The sequence below is a fragment of the Pseudophryne corroboree genome, chromosome 8, assembly GCF_028390025.1.
Source record: "Pseudophryne corroboree isolate aPseCor3 chromosome 8, aPseCor3.hap2, whole genome shotgun sequence".
Classification (NCBI taxonomy): domain Eukaryota; kingdom Metazoa; phylum Chordata; class Amphibia; order Anura; family Myobatrachidae; genus Pseudophryne; species Pseudophryne corroboree.
The window spans coordinates 401,722,073-401,743,553 of record NC_086451.1 but is presented as its reverse complement, the minus strand read 5'-3'; the positions used below and the strand labels follow the sequence as shown (position 1 = coordinate 401,743,553).

General features: G+C 44.7%; 2 protein-coding genes across 6 annotated transcripts in view; one reads left to right on the top strand and one right to left on the bottom strand.

Annotated features, from left to right (window-relative positions):
- LOC134949301 (cytochrome P450 2G1-like) overlaps positions 1-16,129 on the bottom strand; it is a 362,663-nt gene extending 346,534 nt beyond the window's left edge. For 2 of the 3 annotated variants that reach the window (XR_010183138.1, XR_010183139.1), the window contains exons 1-2: positions 15,812-16,129; positions 11,448-11,610 (exon numbers count right to left, since the gene is read on the bottom strand). Coding sequence is in view for 1 of the 3 variants with exons in the window: in XM_063937796.1 (XP_063793866.1) it covers positions 11,448-11,610; positions 15,812-15,991 (343 nt within the window). In the remaining 2 variants the exon portion in view is untranslated. The remainder of the gene's footprint in view (positions 1-11,447; positions 11,611-15,811) is intronic. The other variant, XM_063937796.1, reaches the window with a different exon arrangement.
- The window catches only part of LOC134949303 (uncharacterized), a 55,405-nt gene continuing 46,509 nt past the window's right edge, over positions 12,586-21,481 (top strand). For all 3 annotated transcript variants that reach the window (XM_063937799.1, XM_063937798.1, XM_063937797.1), the window contains exon 1: positions 12,586-13,705. In XM_063937799.1, coding sequence (XP_063793869.1) covers positions 13,266-13,705 — 440 coding nt within the window. In that variant the 5' untranslated portion in view covers positions 12,586-13,265. The remainder of the gene's footprint in view (positions 13,706-21,481) is intronic.

Here is a 21,481-nt window from a genome sequence, read left to right as displayed (position 1 = left end):
TGAATGAATCAATGTACTGCTGAGCTACATGCAAGGAGAATGACTCATGAGTCGTCAGGACAATGGAGCTCAATCAGCTCCATATAATCAATGCATATGCCTGAGCACAGCAGTGCCACACATGGTAGCTTAGAGGTACTGTACTGACTCATATGGCTTTATAAATCAATAAATTAGTGAGCTGATTAGTAATCTGTAATGAATCACTGAACTGCTGAGCTACTTGCAAGGAGAATGTCTCATGAGTCATCAGGACAATGTAGCTGAATCAGCTCCACAGAGTGAGTCCACTCCATGTCTGAGTACAGCAGTGCCACCTGTGGAAGCAAAGATGTACTGGCTCATGAGTATTGCTGAGTGAGAGCTGAATAACAACAGTGCTGCAGCAGCAGCAGAACCACCTAAACAACACCCAGCAGAAGATTTAGCACAGCTGTATGCTCCGGAGCCAGTAGTACCATAAGCAGCAGCAAGTGTTTGGACATCTGGACTTATAGGACAGTGATTGTATCACAGACAGGTAAGCAGCATGACCACACATGCTCACTCACAGACACACATAGACTTTGGCTAGGCAGTGCAGATGCAATTTTTTTATTAATTAGATATGTATTGCAGGGCTGTGTTGTACTTTTAACTTTAATTTTACAGCATCAGAGAAGTGAAAATCTAGTGAAGTGAGACAGTGATTAGCCTAATGCAGCTGCTGGCTCTATTCTGTCTGTGTCTAACGCCTGCTTCCTGATGAACTAATCTTTGCCAAGCTGTGAACTGAAGGAACTCGTTCACTTTGAAGATTAGTTCATTTTGAACTAATCATTCATGAACTACCCATCACTAATCCGGACACAGCAATCCAGGATCAGGTAATGATGTCCAGCGTGCTCTCACTCCCTCCTCTCCGAAGTGCAGCTCCTCCTAATCCTTCCAGAAGAGAGGTCCTACTTCGGTTCCCAGGGGAGGAAGCTCTCCCATCCCGCGTTGTGATGCTCTTCTTAAAGGGTAAGTGATCTCCAGCCCACCCCCCATCCCTTGTCATGACTGGCTCCTCGGACCCTGGTAACAGCCCGCCCATGGTTCTTCTGCCCTTCAACCTGGGGGGCCAATCAGTGGAGGGGGGCCCAGTTTCCCGGGCTACGTTGTTGCTCAGCAGAGGGGGGAATTATAGGAGGCAGTGGCACCAATTTCTCCCTGTGTAGGCTGACAGGGTCAACAGAAGGGCAGCCTAACTGTTCTATGGGCTCTATTGATTTTACCCATATGTGAGGGGACAATTGTACCCAGGGGGACCCCTGTGTACAGTATATATATTTAAGCAGAAAAAATTGGAGTGTGGGGGTATTAAAAAGTACATAAACAAATGAGCAAAACAAGAAAACAACGACTTAAGGTACATACACACTAGGTGATATTGTAAACAATATTGCTAATTTTTACCCTCCTGAGTGATATTATTTACAATATCACCCAGTGTGTATGCTACGAGCCATGCCTGATGCGTGCTCCCGAGGGTAGTTAGAGACCCCTGCTGATGGCTGTACATGCAGCTCAATCTGACTATATCGTCAGAAGCTGCATGTACGGGCCACCCGTAGCATGATGTCACTGTGCGAAATCATACAGTGTTTATGCACTAAGTCAGGGACCCTGGAGGGTAGGGGAAACACTAGGTGATATCGCTCATGGAGCATATTTCCTAGTGTGTAGCCACCTATACAGTACAAGAACAATGGGGGTCATTCCGAGTTGATCGCTCGCTAGCAGTTTTTAGCAGCCATGGGGAGTGTATTTTTTCACTTTGCAGAAGTGCGAATACTTGTGCAGCAGAGCACCTGCAAAATCTTTTTGTGCAAAACAAGACCAGCCCTGTAGTTACTCTTCGTGTGCGTTGATTCTAACGACGGTGGCCCGGCTTTTGACATCACACACCCGCCCAGCGTTCGCCCAGCCACGCCTGCTTTTTCCCCGACGCGCCTGCGTTTTTCTAAGCACCCCCTAAAAACGGTCAGTTGACACCCAGAAATGTCCACTTCATGTCAATCTTCTTGCATTGTGCCGTGCGACTGAAAGCTTCGTTAGAACCTGTGCAAAACCACAAAAGACTTTGTACCCGTACGTCACGCGTGCGCATTGCGGTGCATACGCATGCACAGATTAGCCACTTTTTTCACTGATCGCTGCGCTGCGAACAACAGCAGCTAGCGATCAACTCGGAATGACCCCCATGTGCGACAAGTACGTGGTATATAAACAATGTTCCATCAAAGAAATACCAGTGTCTATTGGTGATCAAGCTGATTAATTGGTTGAATATTTCCGTTTTTTAGGTATTCGAGATTTCATCTAGTCTGACATGGTCTACTTGGAATTGTTACCGTATATACTCGAGTATAAGTCGACCCGAATATAAGCCGAGGCACCTAATTTTACCACAAAAACCTGGGAAAACTTATTGACTCGAGTATAAGCCTAGGGTGGGAAATGCAGCTCTAGCCGTACACAGCCCTCATAGTGCCAGATATGCTCTCATGCTGCCAGATATGCCCCACAGTGCCAGATATGCCCCACAGTGCCAGATATGCCAGATATGCCCTCATGCTGCCAGATATGCCTCCCCAGTGCCAGATATGCCAGATATGCCCTCATGCTGCCAGATATGCTTCCCCAGTGCCAGATATGCCCTCATGCTGCCAGATATGCCTCCACAGTGCCAGATGTGCTACATATGCCCTCATGCTGCCAGATATGCCCCACAGTGCCAGATGTGCCAGATATGCCCTCATGCTGCCAGATATGCCTCCCCAGTGCCAGATGTGCCAGATATGCCCTCATGCTGCCAGATATGCCTCCACAGTGCCAGATGTGGCAGATATGCCCTCATGCTGCCAGATATGCCCCACAGTGCCAGATATGCTCCACAGTGCCAGATATGCCAGATATGCCCTCATGCTGCCAGATATGCCTCCACAGTGCCAGATGTGCTAGATATGCCCTCATGCTGCCAGATATGCCCCACAGTGCCAGATATGCCAGATATGCCCTCATGCTGCCAGATATGCCTCCACAGTGCCAGATGTGCCAGATATGACCTCATGCTGCCAGATATGCCTCCACAGTGCCAGATGTGGCAGATATGCCCTCATGCTGCCAGATATGCTTCCCCAGTGCCAGATATGCCCTCATGCTGCCAGATATGCCTCCACAGTGCCAGATGTGCTACATATGCCCTCATGCTGCCAGATATGCCCCACAGTGCCAGATGTGCCAGATATGCCCTCATGCTGCCAGATATGCCTCCCCAGTGCCAGATGTGCCAGATATGCCCTCATGCTGCCAGATATGCCTCCACAGTGCCAGATGTGGCAGATATGCCCTCATGCTGCCAGATATGCCCCACAGTGCCAGATATGCTCCACAGTGCCAGATATGCCAGATATGCCCTCATGCTGCCAGATATGCCTCCACAGTGCCAGATGTGCTAGATATGCCCTCATGCTGCCAGATATGCCCCACAGTGCCAGATATGCCAGATATGCCAGATATGCCCTCATGCTGCCAGATATGCCTCCACAGTGCCAGATGTGCCAGATATGACCTCATGCTGCCAGATATGCCTCCACAGTGCCAGATGTGGCAGATATGCCCTCATGCTGCCAGATATGCCCCACAGTGCCAGATATGCTCCACAGTGCCAAATATGCCAGATATGCCCTCATGCTGCCAGATATGCCCCACAGTGCCAGATGTGCCAGATATGCCCCACAGTGCCAGATGTGCCAGATGTGCCCCACAGTGCCAGATATGCCCCACAGTGCCAGATGTGCCAGATATGTCCTCATGCTGCCAGATACTTAACCTCCGTCGCTCCCTCTGAAGGAGGGACATGGAGAGCACAGCGCGCGGCTCTCCTGTGTCAGCTGTTCCTAAGGAGGTTACGGCCCGGGCTGCAAGCTCCTAGGGTAACATACCCACTGAGACTCCTGGATCTCGTTATATAACAGACACCCTGATGTCACGCTGTACCCCCTCCTCTGTGTTCTGTCACTGTGTCCCCCCCATGTTCTGTCACTGTGTCACGCCCGCGTGTTCTGTCACTGTGTATCCCACCATGTTCTGTCACTGTGTCCCCCCCTCCGTGTTTTGTCACTGTGTATCCCCCCATGTTCTGTCACTGTGTTTTCCCCCCATGTTCTGTCACTGCGTCACCCCCCCGTGTTCTGTCACTGTGTCACCACCCCCGTGTTCTGTCACTGTGTCACGACCCCCCCGTGTTCTGTCACTGTCACCCTCAACGTTCTGTCACTGTGCCCCCCCGGTGTTCTGTCACTGTGTCACCCCCCCCTCTGTGCCCTGTCATGTCACTCTGTCACCCCCCTTTGTGTTATGTCATTGTGTCACAATCAACCCCTCTGTGTTCAGTTCCAGTCACTGTGTCACTCAGTTGCTGTGTCGACCCCACCCCCACATGTTCTCTCACAGACACTGTGCCGCCCTCCCCTAGATACCCTGCACAGGGCCATAACTAACACTGTGACAGTGGTGCCTGGCACAGTGCATATGCAATGTGGGCACAGAGCCGCTGGCAGTTGCCTCACGAACCTGCCACTGCTGCACCATCAAACACATGGGAGGGAGGGCGCAAATTAATAGTTTGCAGGGAGGTGCCGAACACCCTAGCACCGGCCCTGCCACCTCCCTTCCTGTCAGTGGGGTAGTGAGGATGAGACGAGTAGCAAGTGTCCATATGCCCCCTGGCCAGTCAAATAATGTGGCCTAAGGCTGGCTAGTGTAGTCAGACTGCGAGGTATTGCACACACAGTGACATCTAGCCTGATGTATGCGCCCACCCCGTACCAAAGTCTTTGTTGTGTTGTGCGCAAGAGAACTGAGTTTGAGCCCTTCCCCCCTTCCAGCCCAGGCAGCCTCCGCAGCTCCACAGTGCTACTAAATGTGGGCAGAGCTCCAGCAGTCGGCTCCTGACAGGTGTAGAAGCAGCTACAGAAAGAGGACAGTGGACTGCACTCAGAGATAGGTACATTATTCTCTCCCCTCTCTCTTTCACACACTCTCAATCACACACACACACACACACACACACACACACACACACACACACACACACACACACACACACACATTACTTAAATTTTGTTTTTACATTTTCACACTTCTGAAAATTCTTATACATTATTACAAATAACAGATCTTATATGCTCTTCTCTCTATGATTTATAACCCTTAAATGAGAAAGTGCCATGTATTTCTTCACTTTGAATGTGGTTGAGTTGTTTTTTTCCCTCTCTCTAATGTGCTGCTATTTTACAGTGTAGTTTAGGGTATAGAGTGGTTTGTAATGTAGTGTATGGTATAGAAGGGTCCGTATTGTAGTGTGGGGTACAGAGAGGTCAGTGATGTTGCATAGGGAATAGAGGGGTCAGTGATGTAGTATAATGTGTAGAGGGGTCAGTGATGTAGCGTAGGGTATAGAGGGGTCGGTAATGTAGAATAGGGGATAGAGGGGTCAGTGATGTCGCGTCGGGTATAGTTCGGTCAGTGATTAAGCATAGGGGATAGAGGGGTCAGTGATGTAGCATAGAGCCCGGGGATAGAGGGGTCAGTGATGTAGCATAGGGGATAGAGGGGTCAGTAATGTAGTGTAATGTATAGAGGGGTCAGTGATGTAGCGTAGGGTATAGAGGGATCGGTGATGTAGCATAGGGGATAGAGGGGTCAGTGATTTAGCATAGGGGATAGAGGGGTCAGTGATGTAGCATAGAGCCCAGGGATAGAGGGGTCAGTGATGTAGCATAGGGGATAGAGGGATCAGTGATGTAGCGTAGGGTATAGAGGGGTCAGTGATGTAGCATAGGGGATAGAGAGGTCAGTGATGTAGCATTGGGCCCGGGGATAGAGGGTCAGTGATGTAGCATAGGGCCCGGGGATAGAGGGTCGATGATGTAGCATAGGGCCCGGGGGTATAGAGGGTCGGTGATGTAGCATAGGGCCCGGGGGTATAGAGGGTCGGTGATGAAGCGTAGGATATAGAGGGGTTGGTGATGTAGCATAGGGGATGGAGGGGTCAGTGATGTAGCATAGGGCCCGGGGATAGAGGGTCGGTGATGTAGCGTAGGGTATAGAGGGTAGTGATGTGCACCGGAAATTTTTCGGGTTTTGTGTTTTGGTTTTGGATTCGGTTCCACCGCCTTGTTTTGGATTCGAACACGTTTTGGCAAAACCTCCTTGAAAATCTTTTGTCGGATTCGGGTGAGTTTTGGATTCGGGTGTTTTTTAACAAAAAACCCTCAAAAACAGCTTAAATCATAGAATTTGGGGGTCATTTTGATCCCATAGTATTATTAACCTCAATAACCATAATTTCCACTAATTTTCAGTCTATTCTGAACACCTCACACCTCACAATATTATTTGTAGTCCTAAAATTTGCACCGAGGTCGCTGGATGACTAAGCTAAGCGACCCAAATGGCCGATGCAAACACCTGGCCCATCTAGGAGTGGCACTGTAGTGTTAGACAGGATGGCAGATTTAAAAAATAGTCCCCAAACAGCACATGATGCAAAGAAAAAAAGAGGCGCAATGAGGTAGCTGTGTGACTAAGCTAAGCGACCCAAGTGGCCGACACAAACACCTGGCCCATCTAGGAGTGGCACTGCAGTGTCAGACAGGATGGCACTTAAAAAAATAGTCCCCAAACAGCACATGATGCAAAGAAAAAAAGAGGTGCACCAAGGTCGCTGGATGGCTAAGCTAAGCGACCCAAGTGGCCGACACAAACACCTGGCCCATCTAGGAGTGGCAATGCAGTTTTCTAGCGAGAGGATGAGTGCTTCCATCCTCATATGAATCCGAACCACTAGCCATGAACATAGGCCAGGGCCTCAGCCGTTCCTTGCCACTCCGTGTCGTAAATTGCATATTGGCAAGTTTACGCTTCTCATCAGACGCTTTTAATTTTGATTTTTGGTTCATTTTACTGTACTTTTGTAGTATACTTGATGACACAGAGGTAGAGCAGTGGCCTACTGTACCGTACTGCTATATATTATATACTGGTGGTCAGCAAAATTCTGCACTGTCCTCCTACTATATATACTGCGCACAACTGAAATGCACCACAGGTATGGATAGATAGTATACTTGATGACACAGAGGTAGGTAGAGCAGTGGCCTACTGTACCGTACTGCTATATATTATATACTGGTGGTCAGCAAACTGTGCAAAACTGAAATGCACCACAGGTATGGATGGATAGTATACTTGACGACACAGAGGTAGGTAGAGCAGTGGCCTACTGTACCGTACTGCTATATATTATATACTGGTGGTCAGCAAAATTATGCACTGTACTCCTATATATACTACAATGCAGCACAGATATGGAGTGTTTTTCAGGCAGAGAACGTATAATACTGGTGGTCACTGGTCACTGGTCAGCAAAACTCTGCACTGTACTCCTCCTATATAATACTGGTGGTCCCCAATCCCCACAATAAAGCAGTGTGAGCATAGATATTTGCAGCACACTGAGCACAGATATGGTGCGTTTTTCAGGCAGAGAACGTAGATATTTGCAGCACACTGAGCACAGATATTTGCAGCCCCCTGAACATAGAACTGAGAGGACGCCAGCCACGTCCTCTCATGATCATCTCCAATGCACGAGTGAAAAATGGCAGTGACGCGCGGCTCCTTATATAGAATACGAATCTCGCGAGAATCCGACCGCGGGATGATGACATTCGGGCGCGCTCGGGTTAACCGAGCAAGGCGGTAGGATCCGAGTTGCTCGGACCCGTGCAAAAAAAGGTGAAGTTCGGGCGGGTTCGGATTCCGACGAATCGAACCCGCTCATCACTAATAGAGGGGTTGGTGATGTAGCATAGGGGAAAGAGGGGTTCAGTGATATAGCATAGGGCCCGGGGAAAGAGTGGTCAGTGATGTAGCATAGGGCCCGGGGATAGAGGGGTCAGTGATGTAGCATAGGGCCCGGGGATAGAGGGGTCGGTGATGTAGCATAGGGGATAGAGGGGTCAGTAATGTAGTGTAATGTATAGAGGAATCAGTGATGTAGCATAGGGTATAGAGGGGTCAGGGATGTAGCATAGGGGATAGAAGGGTCAGTGATGTAGCATAGGGCCCATGGGATAGAGGGGTCAGTGATGTAGTGTAATGTATAGAGGAATCAGTGATGTAGCGTAGGGTATAGAGGGGTCAGGGATGTAGCATAGGGGATAGAGGGGTCAGTGATGTAGCATAGGGCCCATTGGATAGAGGGGTCAGTGATGTAGCATGGGATATAGAAGAGTCTGTATTATAGTGTGGGGGATAGAGGGGTCAGTGATGTAGCGTGGGGTATAGAGGGGTCAGTGATGTAGCGTGGGGTATAGAGGGATTGGTGATGTAGCATAGGGACAGAGGGGTCAGTGATGTAGAGTAGGGTATAGAGGGGTCGGTGATGTGGAATAGGGGATAGAGGGGTCAGTGATTTAGCATAGGGGATAGAGGGGTCAGTAATGTAGCATAGAGCCCAGGGATAGAGGGGTCAGTGATGTAGCATAGATCCCAGGGATAGAGGGGTCAGTGATATAGCATAGGGGATAGAGGGGTCAGTGATGTATCGTAGGGTATAGAGGGGTCAGTGATGTAGCATAGGGGTTAGAGAGGTCAGTGATGTAGCATTGGGCCCGGGGATAGAGGATCGGTGATGTAGCATACGGCCCGGGGATAGAGGGTCGTGATGTAGCATAGGGCCCGGGGATAGAGGGTCGGTGATGAAGTGTAGGGTATAGAGGGGTTGGTGATGTAGCATAGGGGATGGAGGGGTCAGTGATGTAGCATAGAGGGTGGGTGATGTAGCATAGGGTATAGAGGGGTTGGTGATGTAGCATAGGGGATAGAGGGGTCAGTTGTATAGCATAGGGCCCGGGGGAAAGAGTGGTCAGTGATGTAGCATAGGGCCCGGGGATAGAGGGTCGGTGATGTAGCATAGGGGATAGAGGGGTCAGTAATGTAGTGTAATGTATAGAGGAGTCAGTGATGTAGGGTAGGGGATAGAGGGGTCAGGGATGTAGCGTAGGGTATAGAGGGGTCGTGATGTAGCATAGGGGATAGAGGGGTCAGTGATGTATCATAGGGTATAGAGGGGTCAGTGATGTAGCATAGGGGATAGAGAGGTCAGTGATGTAGCATTGGGCCCGGGGATAGAGGATCGGTGATGTAGCATACGGCCCGGGGATAGAGGGTCGTGATGTAGCATAGGGCCCGGGGATAGAGGGTCGGTGATGAAGTGTAGGGTATAGAGGGGTTGGTGATGTAGCATAGGGGATGGAGGGGTCAGTGATGTAGCATAGAGGGTGGGTGATGTAGCGTAGGGTATAGAGGGGTTGGTGATGTAGCATAGAGGATAGAGGGGTCAGTTGTATAGCATAGGGCCCGGGGGAAAGAGTGGTCAGTGATGTAGCATAGGGCCCGGGGATAGAGGGTCGGTGATGTAGCATAGGGGATAGAGGGGTCAGTAATGTAGTGTAATGTATAGAGGAGTCAGTGATGTAGCGTAGGGGATAGAGGGGTCAGGGATGTAGCGTAGGGTATAGAGGGGTCGTGATGTAGCATAGGGGATAGAGGGGTCAGTGATGTAGCATAGGGCCCATGGGATAGAGGGGTCAGTGATGTAGCATGGGATATAGAAGAGTCTGTATTGTAGTGTGGGGTATAGAGGTGTCAGTGATGTAGCGTGGGGTATAGAGGGGTCAATGATGTAGCGTGGAGTATAGAGGGGTCAGTGATGTAGCGTGGAGTATAAAAGTGTCCATATTGTAGCGTGGGGTATAGAGGGAACAGTGATGTAGCTTGGGGTATAGAAGGGGTCAGTGATGTAACGCGGGGTATAGAGGGGTCAGTGATGTAATGGAATGTATAGAGGGATCCGTGATGTAGCGTGGGGTATAGAGGGGTCAGTGATATAAGTTGGTGTGTAGAGGGGTCAGTGATGTAGCGTGGGGTATAGAAGAGTCCGTATTGTAGTGTGGGGTATAGAGGGGTCAGTGATGTAGCATAGGGTATAGAAGGGGTCAGTGATGTAACATGGGGTATAGAGGGGTCAGTGATGTAATGGAATGTATAGAGGGATCCGTGATGTAGCGTGGGGTATAGAGAGGGTCAGTGATGTAGTATGGGGGATAGACAGTCTGTGATTTAGTGTAGGGTATAAGGTCTCCTCTCATTCTGTTTAAGTGGTTTCTATGTCAGTAAGTTTATATGTGTTGTATGCATGTGTGTGTGTGTGTGTGTGTGTGTGTGTGTGTGTGTGTGTCAGTAAGTAGTGTCTGTCAGTAAGTTTATGTGTGTTGTGTCTGTTTCAGTAAGGTTATCTCTGTTGTGAGTGTCAGTAAGTTGTGTCTGTCAGTAAGTTGTGTGTGTGTGTGTGTCAGTAACTGTAATCTATGTCAGTAAGATGTGTCTGTGTTATTAAGTGCTATCTGTCAGTAATGGGTATCCGTCAGTAAGTGGTGTCTGTGTCCCCCATTTAGACCACCTCCCCCACCCCTTGCAGCACTTTTCACACCTCCTGCCGAGGCACACAATAGGCCCGTCATAAATCTCACCTCCAGGCCCACGTGGACCTTAATCTGGCACTGTGTACAATAAGTGTTGACCTGGCCTTTCCATCTTATTTATTATGTGACTGGGATGGATTTAATCTTTTAGGATAATTGTTTGTGGGTCTACATATTGACTGAAAATAACTAAAGGGGCCAAATAGGTTTTATGTGACCAGGCTAGCATTATAGACTAAGGACATTATTCAGAGATGAACGCAGATCGCTGCATACGCAGCCAGATCTGCATTCATCTCCTCACATGCTGAGGTCTGCCCAGCACAGAGCAAGGCCTACCAGCATGTGTGAGGCCACCTCCTAATGTGTCCGCAATTGGATTGCGGATGCATCGGAACTAAGGTTGAACCCTGGCTGCTCTGTCAGCCGCCAATTTATTGGAGCGGCTGCGTGTAATGTTGCGCATCTGCCTCGAAAACGGACCTGGACCACCTTCCCCAACGCCACCCTATGAACACCCGCCGCAGTCAGTCATATTGCGGTTGCATCCATTGGTGGTGCGACTACAATGTGTAAGTCCACGCAGTTTGCCGCATGCACAGTTTGACTCCACTAGTAAACTGCGCTGTGGGCCGCATTAGCTGCAGGGTCTGAATGACCCCCTAAATTTTAATATTGGGCAAGATGTCTGTGTATTTGGAGAATATATTAAATCGGTACTGTATACTGGATTGAATAAATGAGTTTATAATGTATACAGTAAATTATGAAATATTAAAATTAAGTAACTAACTGGTTAATAGAAATGGACAATTCATTCTTGAAAATAATGTAAATATACTGAAAAGCATTAAAATAATTATTACTCACCATAATCCTTATAGAAAGGCTGCCAGCATGGTATGTCCCCGCGGTTTAAGTAATCATCTCCATTGTCTACATAGATTTCTTTCACTAATTTGTATCCAGTAACAACCACAATTGGACGGGACCCAAGATAGATGGTAAACACATCACCATATCTCTCTCTGAGCTGAATGAGATTAATAATGCAAATGTAGAATATTAAGTTATTATATGTAATATGTGGTAAATAGATTGTGATAAATAGCTTGATGAACAAATTGATCAAACAATCCTTCCCCAGGTACCAGCTAACCCAGTGTATATAACTTTAAAGGCCTGCATACAGCATTTCCTGCCATCTGCAAGCATGCATCTTAAGCATGTCATCCAAAACTGGAATTTAAACTGGATTTGGACTTGATTTTGGTCTACTCTATGCTCAGGTAAAACCCTTTCTTGAGCACTGCACCCCATGTTACTTCTCCATCCCCCTAAAACTTAATCTGGTAATATTAGTGTTCATTATTATTACAGTGTTATTGCAGACTGTCCTTAATCTGTATCTACCTTGTACTTCTACCTGCAATATGCTGACATCTTTCCATATCTCTCCATACTACACCACCACCTGCCACTCCCAGATACTGTCCCCACTTTCACCACCTACCACTCCTAGATACTGTCCCCACTTTCACCGCCTGCCACTCCCAGGTCCGCATTATACTATCTAATCTAATGGACAATACAAAGGAGAACCAGGTCAATTTAAGAGGTTGCCCTCAGGGATTTCTGCAGCAGATAAGTTGAAATCACAAATTATTTATTATTATTAATCTCTTTCCAAATGCAGCAAATTTCACATAATAAAATATGGGAAGCCGTACATGATTACAGTGGGGATTGAAAGTTTGGGCACCCCAGGCAAAAATTAATTTTAATGTGCAAAAAGAAGCCAAGGAAAGATGGAAAAGTCTCCAAAAGGCATCAAATTACAGATTAGACATTCTTATAACATGTCAAAAAAAGTTTGATTTTATTTCCATCATTTACACTTTCAAAAGAACAGAAAACAAAAAATGGCGTCTGCAAAAGTTTGGGCACCCTGCAGAGTTAATACCTTGTACTGCCCCCTTTGGACAGCTGAGACCTGGCAGTGTCATGGATTGTTCTCAGTCATCGCCTGGAAAGACCAGGTGATGTCAGTCTCAAAGGTTTTAAAAGCCCAGACTCATCTGACCTTGCTCCAACAATCAGCACCATGGGTTCCCCTAAGCAGTTGTGTAGAACACTGAAACTGAGAATAGTTGATGCTCACAAAGCAGGAGAAGGCTATAAGAAGATAGCAAAGCGTTATCAGATACCCATATCCTCTGTTCGGAATGTAATTAAGAAATGGCAGTCATCAAGAACAGTGGAAGTTAAAGCAAGATCTGGAAGACCAAGAAAAATATAAGACAGAACAGCTCGCAGCATTGTGAGAAAAGCAAGCCAAAATCCACGTTTGACTGCACGATCCCTCCAGGAAGATCTGGCAGACACTGGAGTTGTGGTACACTATTCCACTATTCCACTATAAAGAGATACTTGTACAAATATGGTCTTTATGGAAGAGTCATCAGAAGAAAACCTCTTCTACGTCCTCACCACAAAAATCAGCGTTTGAAGTTTGCAAATGAACATATAGACAAGCCTGATGCATTTTGGAATAAAGTTCTGTGGACCGATGAGGTTAAAATCGAACTTTTTGGCCGGAATGAGCAAAGGTACGTTTGGAGAAGGAAGGGCACAGAATTTAATGAAAAGAACCTCTGTCCAACTGTTAAGCATGGGGGTGGATCAATCATGCTTTGGGGTTGTATTGCAGCCAGTGTCACAGGGAACATTTCACGAGTAGAAGGAAAAATGGATTCAATAAGATTCCAGCAAATTTTGGACGCTAACTTGATGCCATCTGTGAAAAAGCTGAAGTTAAAGAGAGACTGGCTTCTACAAATGGAAAATGATCCTAAACACACCTCAAAATCCACAGTGGATTACATCAAGAGGCGTAATCTGAAGGTTTTGCCATGGCCTTCACAATCTCCTGACCTCAACATAATTGAAAATCTATGGATAGACCTTAAAAGAGCAGTGCGTCACAGACAGCCCAGGAATCTCAAAGAACTGGAAGACTTTTGTAAGGAAGTATGGGCGAAGATACCTCAAACAAGAATTGAAAGACTCTTGGCTGGCTACAAAAAGCGTTTACAAGCTGTGATACTTGCCAAAGGGGGCAGTACAAGGTATTAACTCTGCAGGGTGCCCAAACTTTTGCAGATGCCATTTTTTGTTTTCTGTTCTTTTGAAAGTGTAAATGATGGAAATAAAATCAAACTTTTTTGGACATGTAAGAATGTCTAATCTGTAATTTGATGCCTTTTGGAGATTTTTCCATCTTTCCTTGGCTTCTTTTGCGCATTAAAATGATTTTTTGCCTGGGGTGCCCAAACTTTCAATCCCCACTGTAGGTGTTAGCATATGTAATTATACAAATATGCAGTGAGATTATATCTCCCATTAATACATGTGAAAACAGGTGACATGCACTCAAGACACTGGTTGCAAATTATATGCATTATATGTGTATTAATTAATTGCACATACATATTTCATTTATACCCAGAATTAATAGCTTGTGTATCGCAAACAATATTACAATCTATATGGGGTTTTGAATAGAGTTATGGTTTGTTTTGAATCATCCCTGGAGACAATCATAATATTATTGAGGTGACGCCATACTCATCAAAAATATACTCTTTCATTCTTTTATTTTTTCTTATCATCATCTTTTTCCTTATTTTCCGTGCTCTCTCATCAGCTAAAATCTATCTAGACACCGACAGCAGAAGCACGCTTTTTTCATGGTGCATACACGTCTAAGGATTCTCTCATCCTCAATTCGATGTCATTAGATATGATTGAGGACAACAGAAATCCTGGACGTGATGGCATATGAAATCTATTAATTTCCTAGATTATATATTCACTCATTTTATATTTGTGATTTATTAAATCGTAAGGATTATCCTTGATCTGATTGCTATCCACGGTTGTTAATCATTCAATGGTGACATGACAGTCACATAAATTGAATTGTTGTATCGTGATATGATGGTCACAATAATTGTTTAATTTGATTTTATATATATATAATTTTACAATGGGCTAATCTATTTGAGCAAAACAGGTGTCTTATTATTTTTGCTAGGGACCTCTCCCCTGTACTCTCATTAACCATTGCCACAACCAGGGCATATTAAGAGTTAACAGCAGATACAGGTCTTGAAAATGGTGTAGGTGCTCCAAGTGGTTCTCTCATTGAAAATTTGATGCTTTACAGCAGATTTCCAAAAGCAGAAACCAGGCACTAGTCACCTCATTTTCCCACCTTCCTTCAACAATTCTATTTTCTTCTCTCTTTTTCCTCTTTCTACGCTTAAGCACATGTATATCTTCTATTGGTAAGAACAATTTATAAATACCATTTTGATATTGTATCACAATAACCTTTTCAGCCAAGTATTTAAACCGGGGATCAAAGAATAATATTCTACTCTATTTAATTTCATACAAGAAAGGTACTATTGGCAATTGTTTCCCTTTTCCCTTTTGGCAGGCTGTGACTGTGCAACAGTTACTTATTTTCAGTTATGTGATTTAAGTTTTATAAAGAGGAACTGTATCAATTTCAATGATTCCAACATAGTTAGAAGGTTACAATTTTACATGGATACATCTTGTTAGGCCTAACTGCAAACACCTGAGATTGCTCTTTAATTAACGTTATATGTGAGTATGTCAGTGTAAGTCTTTGTTGATACAATAAAAGTTAAGTTTTAAATTTAATTACAGCAAAAGTGCCCTACAAAAAGTGTTGTCTTTCCCTTCTTATTTCATGTGATCTAACCTTACAACTATAGGGTGCACCGCCGGCTTCATAATTATGTAGTGTAAAACAATTAGCTTTTCCCATAGTGAATGGATAATAATTAAGCTCTTGCAATATAATTGTTCTATATACCAGTCAACATATTATTATCTATATAAGATTATCCTAGTCCGCTTTCTACCCCCACATCCAACCCTTTTGCTCCATGTTATAGCTATCCTCAGGTACTGTATGTCTCATCAAGTTTCATAAAAGAGGGGTCAATCTTAGAAATGTCAAATGCAGCATTTTCTGTCCCACTAGCAATGATCAGTCCGCCCTACCCTATACTCATTTTTATACATTTTTACAATTCAAGACTTTTAAATATTTTGAAATAGGAATCTAATAATATGTCACTTCTTTAATAATACCTGACCAAGTCAGCCAATTAAAGAAAAGGTTAAAAAGGACTTACTTTCATCAGAGAGTTCACTAAGTCTCCTATTTTTATATCTAGGATGTTCCCCAGCAGTGGTAAAGGTGTTGGTCCAGGGGGAAGGTTTTGACAGGTCCATAATCTCTTCAATCTCAGATACAAGAAGAGACAAGAGGTGCATAAAATCAATAGTAATGCGAGATCTTGTGGTATATCCATTCTGAGATAGTTCCCTATGGCTTGTGTTCTCTGTGTGTCTGATGGTCTGCCAACACACTGAGAACAATCAGTCAGCTTGACCTCCTGTATGTATGATATTGTAGAAGCTGGATTATGAAGTTGATTGAAAAATATGTAGGTGGAGCACGATAATCAAACATTCCCGAAAGAAATAGAGTCACAGAGTGCTGCAATTATGTAAAGGGTTACACAATATTCTTGCTTAAGTTCCAGCATTCTTTTTTTTTTTAAGATAGAGCTTGCTACAATACAAACAGAGCTCTTTTTGACTGTAAATGTCAAAACCTCTAGAGATGTCTGGCCAGAGTATTTATTACTGTGAGAAGAACTGTAATACCAATATATATATATATATATATATATATATAGAAAAAATCCAAGGAAAACCACCAGAGCGATTAAACTCAGAAGAACCAGCACACAGCTTGAATGCAAAAAGGAGTTTTTACTTGTCCAAAAAATTCATTAAAAAAGGCAACAAGCATATAGCACACATGTTGATAGCAGCATGAATAGATCAATGAATACTTAACATTCCGACAGCTGTTTCGACTATCTTCTTCCTGGGAATGGATAAAGTGACATGGTGCTGCACACTGCCAACCGCAGTGTCTGTTTCCAAAGTGACATATATATATATATATATGTGGAGGCTCCGTTATCTTGGCTGGCTGTGGAGTTAGTCAAGAACGGGCATACGCAGCGTGCCTGGGCGAAAGGAGGCCCACCTAGTCATAGGTAGTCGCGACTAGTCGTAGGGAGGTGCACAGAGCATCTGGATTTTTTTTATTGGCTATCCAAAACACGTGATGTCCGATAGCCAATAAGGAGATTTGGGTAAATCTGATTAAAACTGAACCCGCTCATCTCTAATTAAAATACCATGCTGAAATACATAGTAAGGGCTACTTTACTGGTGCGTCTAATTATGCTACAGTATGTCATAAGGCGATTGGCCACCGAGGTGCCCAATGGCCGATACGACCGACGGGCGACCCGGCGGCGCGGGGGGGGGGCAGTGACTGGGGGAGTGAAGTTTCTTCACTCCCCCCATCAGCTGGCTCCGTAGACGTGCATGCAAATATGGACGATCTTGTCCATATTGGCCTGCATGCACAGCCGACATGGCACCAGCAATGAACGAGCGCGGGGCTGCGCATCGTTCATCGCTGGTGCCTCCACACTGCACGATATGAACATTATCTCGTTCATTAATGAATGAGATCGTTCATATCGTGCAGTGATGTCGGCCAGTGTGTAGGGCCCAATACAGTATATTAAAGTGTACAGACGTAAATACAGTAGTATAGTATATACAGATGCAAACGAACGTGATAAAGCCACTGTATATTCCATTAACGTTAGGAATATGTAAGCGTCCAAGTCCCGCAGACAAATCAACAAATAAAACCAGTAGTGTACACAGACGCAAACAAATGTGTTACAGGTACAGTGTGGTCTATTGATGTTAGGGATATGTTGGCGTCCAAATCCCGTAGCCATTATGGCATAATCAAAACCAATAGGCTTATGCATATGTCATTCGCCGACGTGTCCGACTGGTGAAGTGTGCCGCTTCCCATGCTTGGAGCCCTGGGCTTGATTCCCAAAGCGCGAAAGCATGTTCATTTTTTCATGACAGTATTCATTTTTTAATCTATTATACTATACTTTACTTTCACATTCAATAGAAGTGTTCACACAAGTTTTACATAAAGCAGGTCAAAGCTGCAGGAGCGTATCTACTAAAAAATACACAGTGGTTACAAGGATAAGGTTCTATGCACCGTACGGTACACATTCACTTCTGTAGCAGGCCTGACTCTTTTGAAATGGCTTTCACCTGTGACCCCTTGCCTCGTGGAAGCCCTCAGCTATCGAGCCAGCGACTGCATAGGTTTTTGCAAGTTACAGGGAAATGCTGAAGGAGCGTCTGAATACCTTAGCTAAAATACACAGGGGCGATACGGATAAGCGACCTCTATGTACATTACGATACACCGGACTCGATCGCATATAGCAAACTGACAAAATTGCCACCTCCCGTGACTCCTCACCTCGTGGCAGCGCTCCGCTATGGTGCGAGCGATGGCATAAGTTTTGCAGGCTACAGGGCAATGCTGAAGGAGTGTCACAAAACCCTAGCTAAAATACTGTACACAGAGGTGATAAGGATAGGCGATCTCTATGCACATTACAATACTGGATTCGATCGCATACTAAGTTGACAAAATGGCTGACACCCATTATCCATTGCCCTGTGGAAGCCCTCAGGTACGGAGCAATCGACGGCATAGGTTTTGCAGGCTACTGGACAAAGCTGAAGGAGTGTCTGAATACTCTAGTTAAAATTAACAGGGTTGATAGTGATAGGCGAGCTCTATGCACAATACGATACTTTACCAAACCCTCCAACATTTTACACATGAAACAGGTTCAAATTAGGAAAGTGTGTGGTCATGAATAAAAGGGGTGTGGCCACACCCCCTTTCCTGTACTTTCAATATTAATTTGGAGAGTCAAAAATCGGTACAAAGACCTTTTTGGCAGGTACAGACCATAAAAAAGGTACTATACCTGACAAAAAGGTACAGTTTGAGGGTACTGTATGCGATACATTGGACACGATCGCATAGCAAGTTGACAAAATGGCTGCTGCCCATTATCTATCCCTTGGCCCATGGAAGCCCTCAGCCATGGAGCGAGCAACGTCATAGGTTTTGCAGACTACAGGGGATATTCTGAAGGAGCATCTCAATACCCTAGCTAAAATACACAGGGGCAATGAGGTCCCGTAGAGTGAACAATTAATAAATATAGGCCCTCATTCCGAGTCGTTCGCTCGGTAAATTTCTTCGCATCGCAGTGATTTTCCGCTTAGTGCGCATGCTCAATATCCGCACTGCGACTGCGCCAAGTAATTTTGCTATGAAGATAGTATTTTTACTCACGGCTTTTTCTTCGCTCTGGCGATCGTAGTGTGATTGACAGGAAATGGGTGTTACTGGGCGTAAACAGGCCGTTTTAGGGGCGTGTGGGGAAAAACGCTACCGTTTCCGGGAAAAACGCGGGAGTGGCTGGAGAAACGGGGGAGTGTCTGGGCGAACGCTGGGTGTGTTTGTGATGTCAAACCAGGAACGACATGCACTGAACTGATCGCAGATGCCGAGTAAGTCTGAAGCTACTCTGAAACTGCTAAGAAGTTTGTAATCGCAATATTGCGAATACATCGTTCGCAATTTTAAGAAGCTAAGATTCACTCCCAGTAGGCGGCGGCTTAGCGTGTGCAATACTGCTAAAATCGCCTTGCGAGCGAACAACTCGGAATGACCTCCATAGTGTATACAGATGCAAAACAAGGAGTTTAAGTTACAGTACAGTATGGTCCATTGAAGTTAGGGATACAGTACAGTACCTTACAGAATGTGAGCAGCCAAGTACCTAGCCATTAGGGCATAATCTAAAACCAATGGCAAGGGATCACTGCTTACTGTACATTTAGACATGAGCTTGTGTATCTGTCATGAGGCTTTTTTTCCCTGACACTTTATTTTTTTCTATTGTAATATGCTGCACTGTACTTTACATTCAATAGAGATACTGTATGCACACAGGTTTTACATAAGTCAGGGCAATGTTGCAAGAGTGTCTCATTACGCTATCTAAAATACACCACAACTATGAGTTGTATACAGTAAGTGAGTCCTGTCATCATAAGCTGTCTGCTGTGTACAGCTGATTTCCATCTGGGATGCATTTGTGTGTTGTAATAAAAAAATAATTTACTGTACTTTTAGTGTATACAGTATACAGTACCTTTAATACACATTTCCTGTGAAAAATACTCAACAGTCCTGTACAGTACTGTACATGGAGCATTTTTTTACAGATCCTTTTATTGAATTTTTTTTTATTCACCCTGTTCATTGAACCTTCGGTCCTCCAGCTGTTGTTGAACGAACGACACATACAGTACCAGCATGCCTGCAGGGCATGCTGGGATGTTTAGTTCATCAACAGCTAGAGGACTGAGGGTTTCCCATCCCTGATGTACAGTATTGAACAGTGTTTCTTTGGAAACTGACTTACTGTACAGTATATTTACAGACCAGCCTACTGCACACCCAACAATTTTGTTTGCCATAATACAGTAGAATACTGTATGTATAAAGTACCATACTAAAGAAGCAACTTAAGAAAAATCACAAAACATGGCTACTGTACTTTAAATCCTCTTATAGTCTGATATTTCAAGCCATGCCATTCTGCACATGGCAGGATAAAGTAGATACTGTACAGTACTGTATGTACAGTACAGTGTGGACAGATCTCTACTGTATGCATTACATTCCAAATGCAATTTAGAGTAACCTTGTCCAAAGCCTTTTGTCTGTTTAACTAAAGACTATATTCTCCAAGTGGTTCTTACAGTATCTTCCATCAAAATCTATGTTTCTTTCTTTGTATAGTACCTACTGTATTACTAATAAAACATTTGCACCTCACACTTCTGAGTATTAGCAGACATTGAGATACTGTACAGTACAGTAAGAAGCCTGCTAGTACACAGGACATGTTCTCTACCGCAGGGGGGGTGGGGGGGCTAGGAGGGGGTTGCTTAGAGTCAGGACTGCTTTGCACAAATACTGTACAGTAGCAGTCATACTGTACATGTATTGACTGTCACAAATAAATGTCCTTACAAAATCCTTATTGTACCCCAGGCTGCAGTTAACATTCTGGGAGATTTGATTTAATGTATTGTACTGTATGATGCAGGTGATTAGGAGATAAGAAATGCAATTTGGAGACTCCTGCAATATCCGTGAGGGTAGGCAACTACTGTACCATATGAACCATCAGAATATGTGTGGAGAGGAATTACCCTCCACTGCATACAGGAAGCACTCCGTACAATTGTGCAAAGTTCTCAAATGCTTTTTTATTGTATAAAATAATTAAAAACAATTACACACATCATTTATAACCATCTAACATACAGTGTTATACTGAAAAATGTAAGCACAATTGTGACTTGAATATTAATGTACAGTACCTAAAAATACTGTACAGTACAGTATGCACCTTAGACAAATCACATTTCTTCATATTGGTGCTTATTACAATTCATGTTACTTTAAAACAGCAAAGTTACTGTATACAGTACCAGTGCTGTATGAGAAAGTAATGTCCAAGATTCTTGTGGGTGCATAGCCCCTTCTGAGTTTGGGAGCCTGGTACAAGCATACTCCTTTGTCCCTGCTGTTGTCAGGGGATCCAGTCTGAAAATCGACACTGCCTAGGTTGACAATATTTGGGTCGACAGGTCACAAGGTCAACATGAGTTTTTTTTTTGATCTTTTTCATTCGTAACGATCCACGTGGACTACGATTGGGAATAGTAACCTGTGCCAAGCGCAGTGGCAGCGGAGCGAGGCACCATGCAAGGGTATACGGTGCAATAATTGG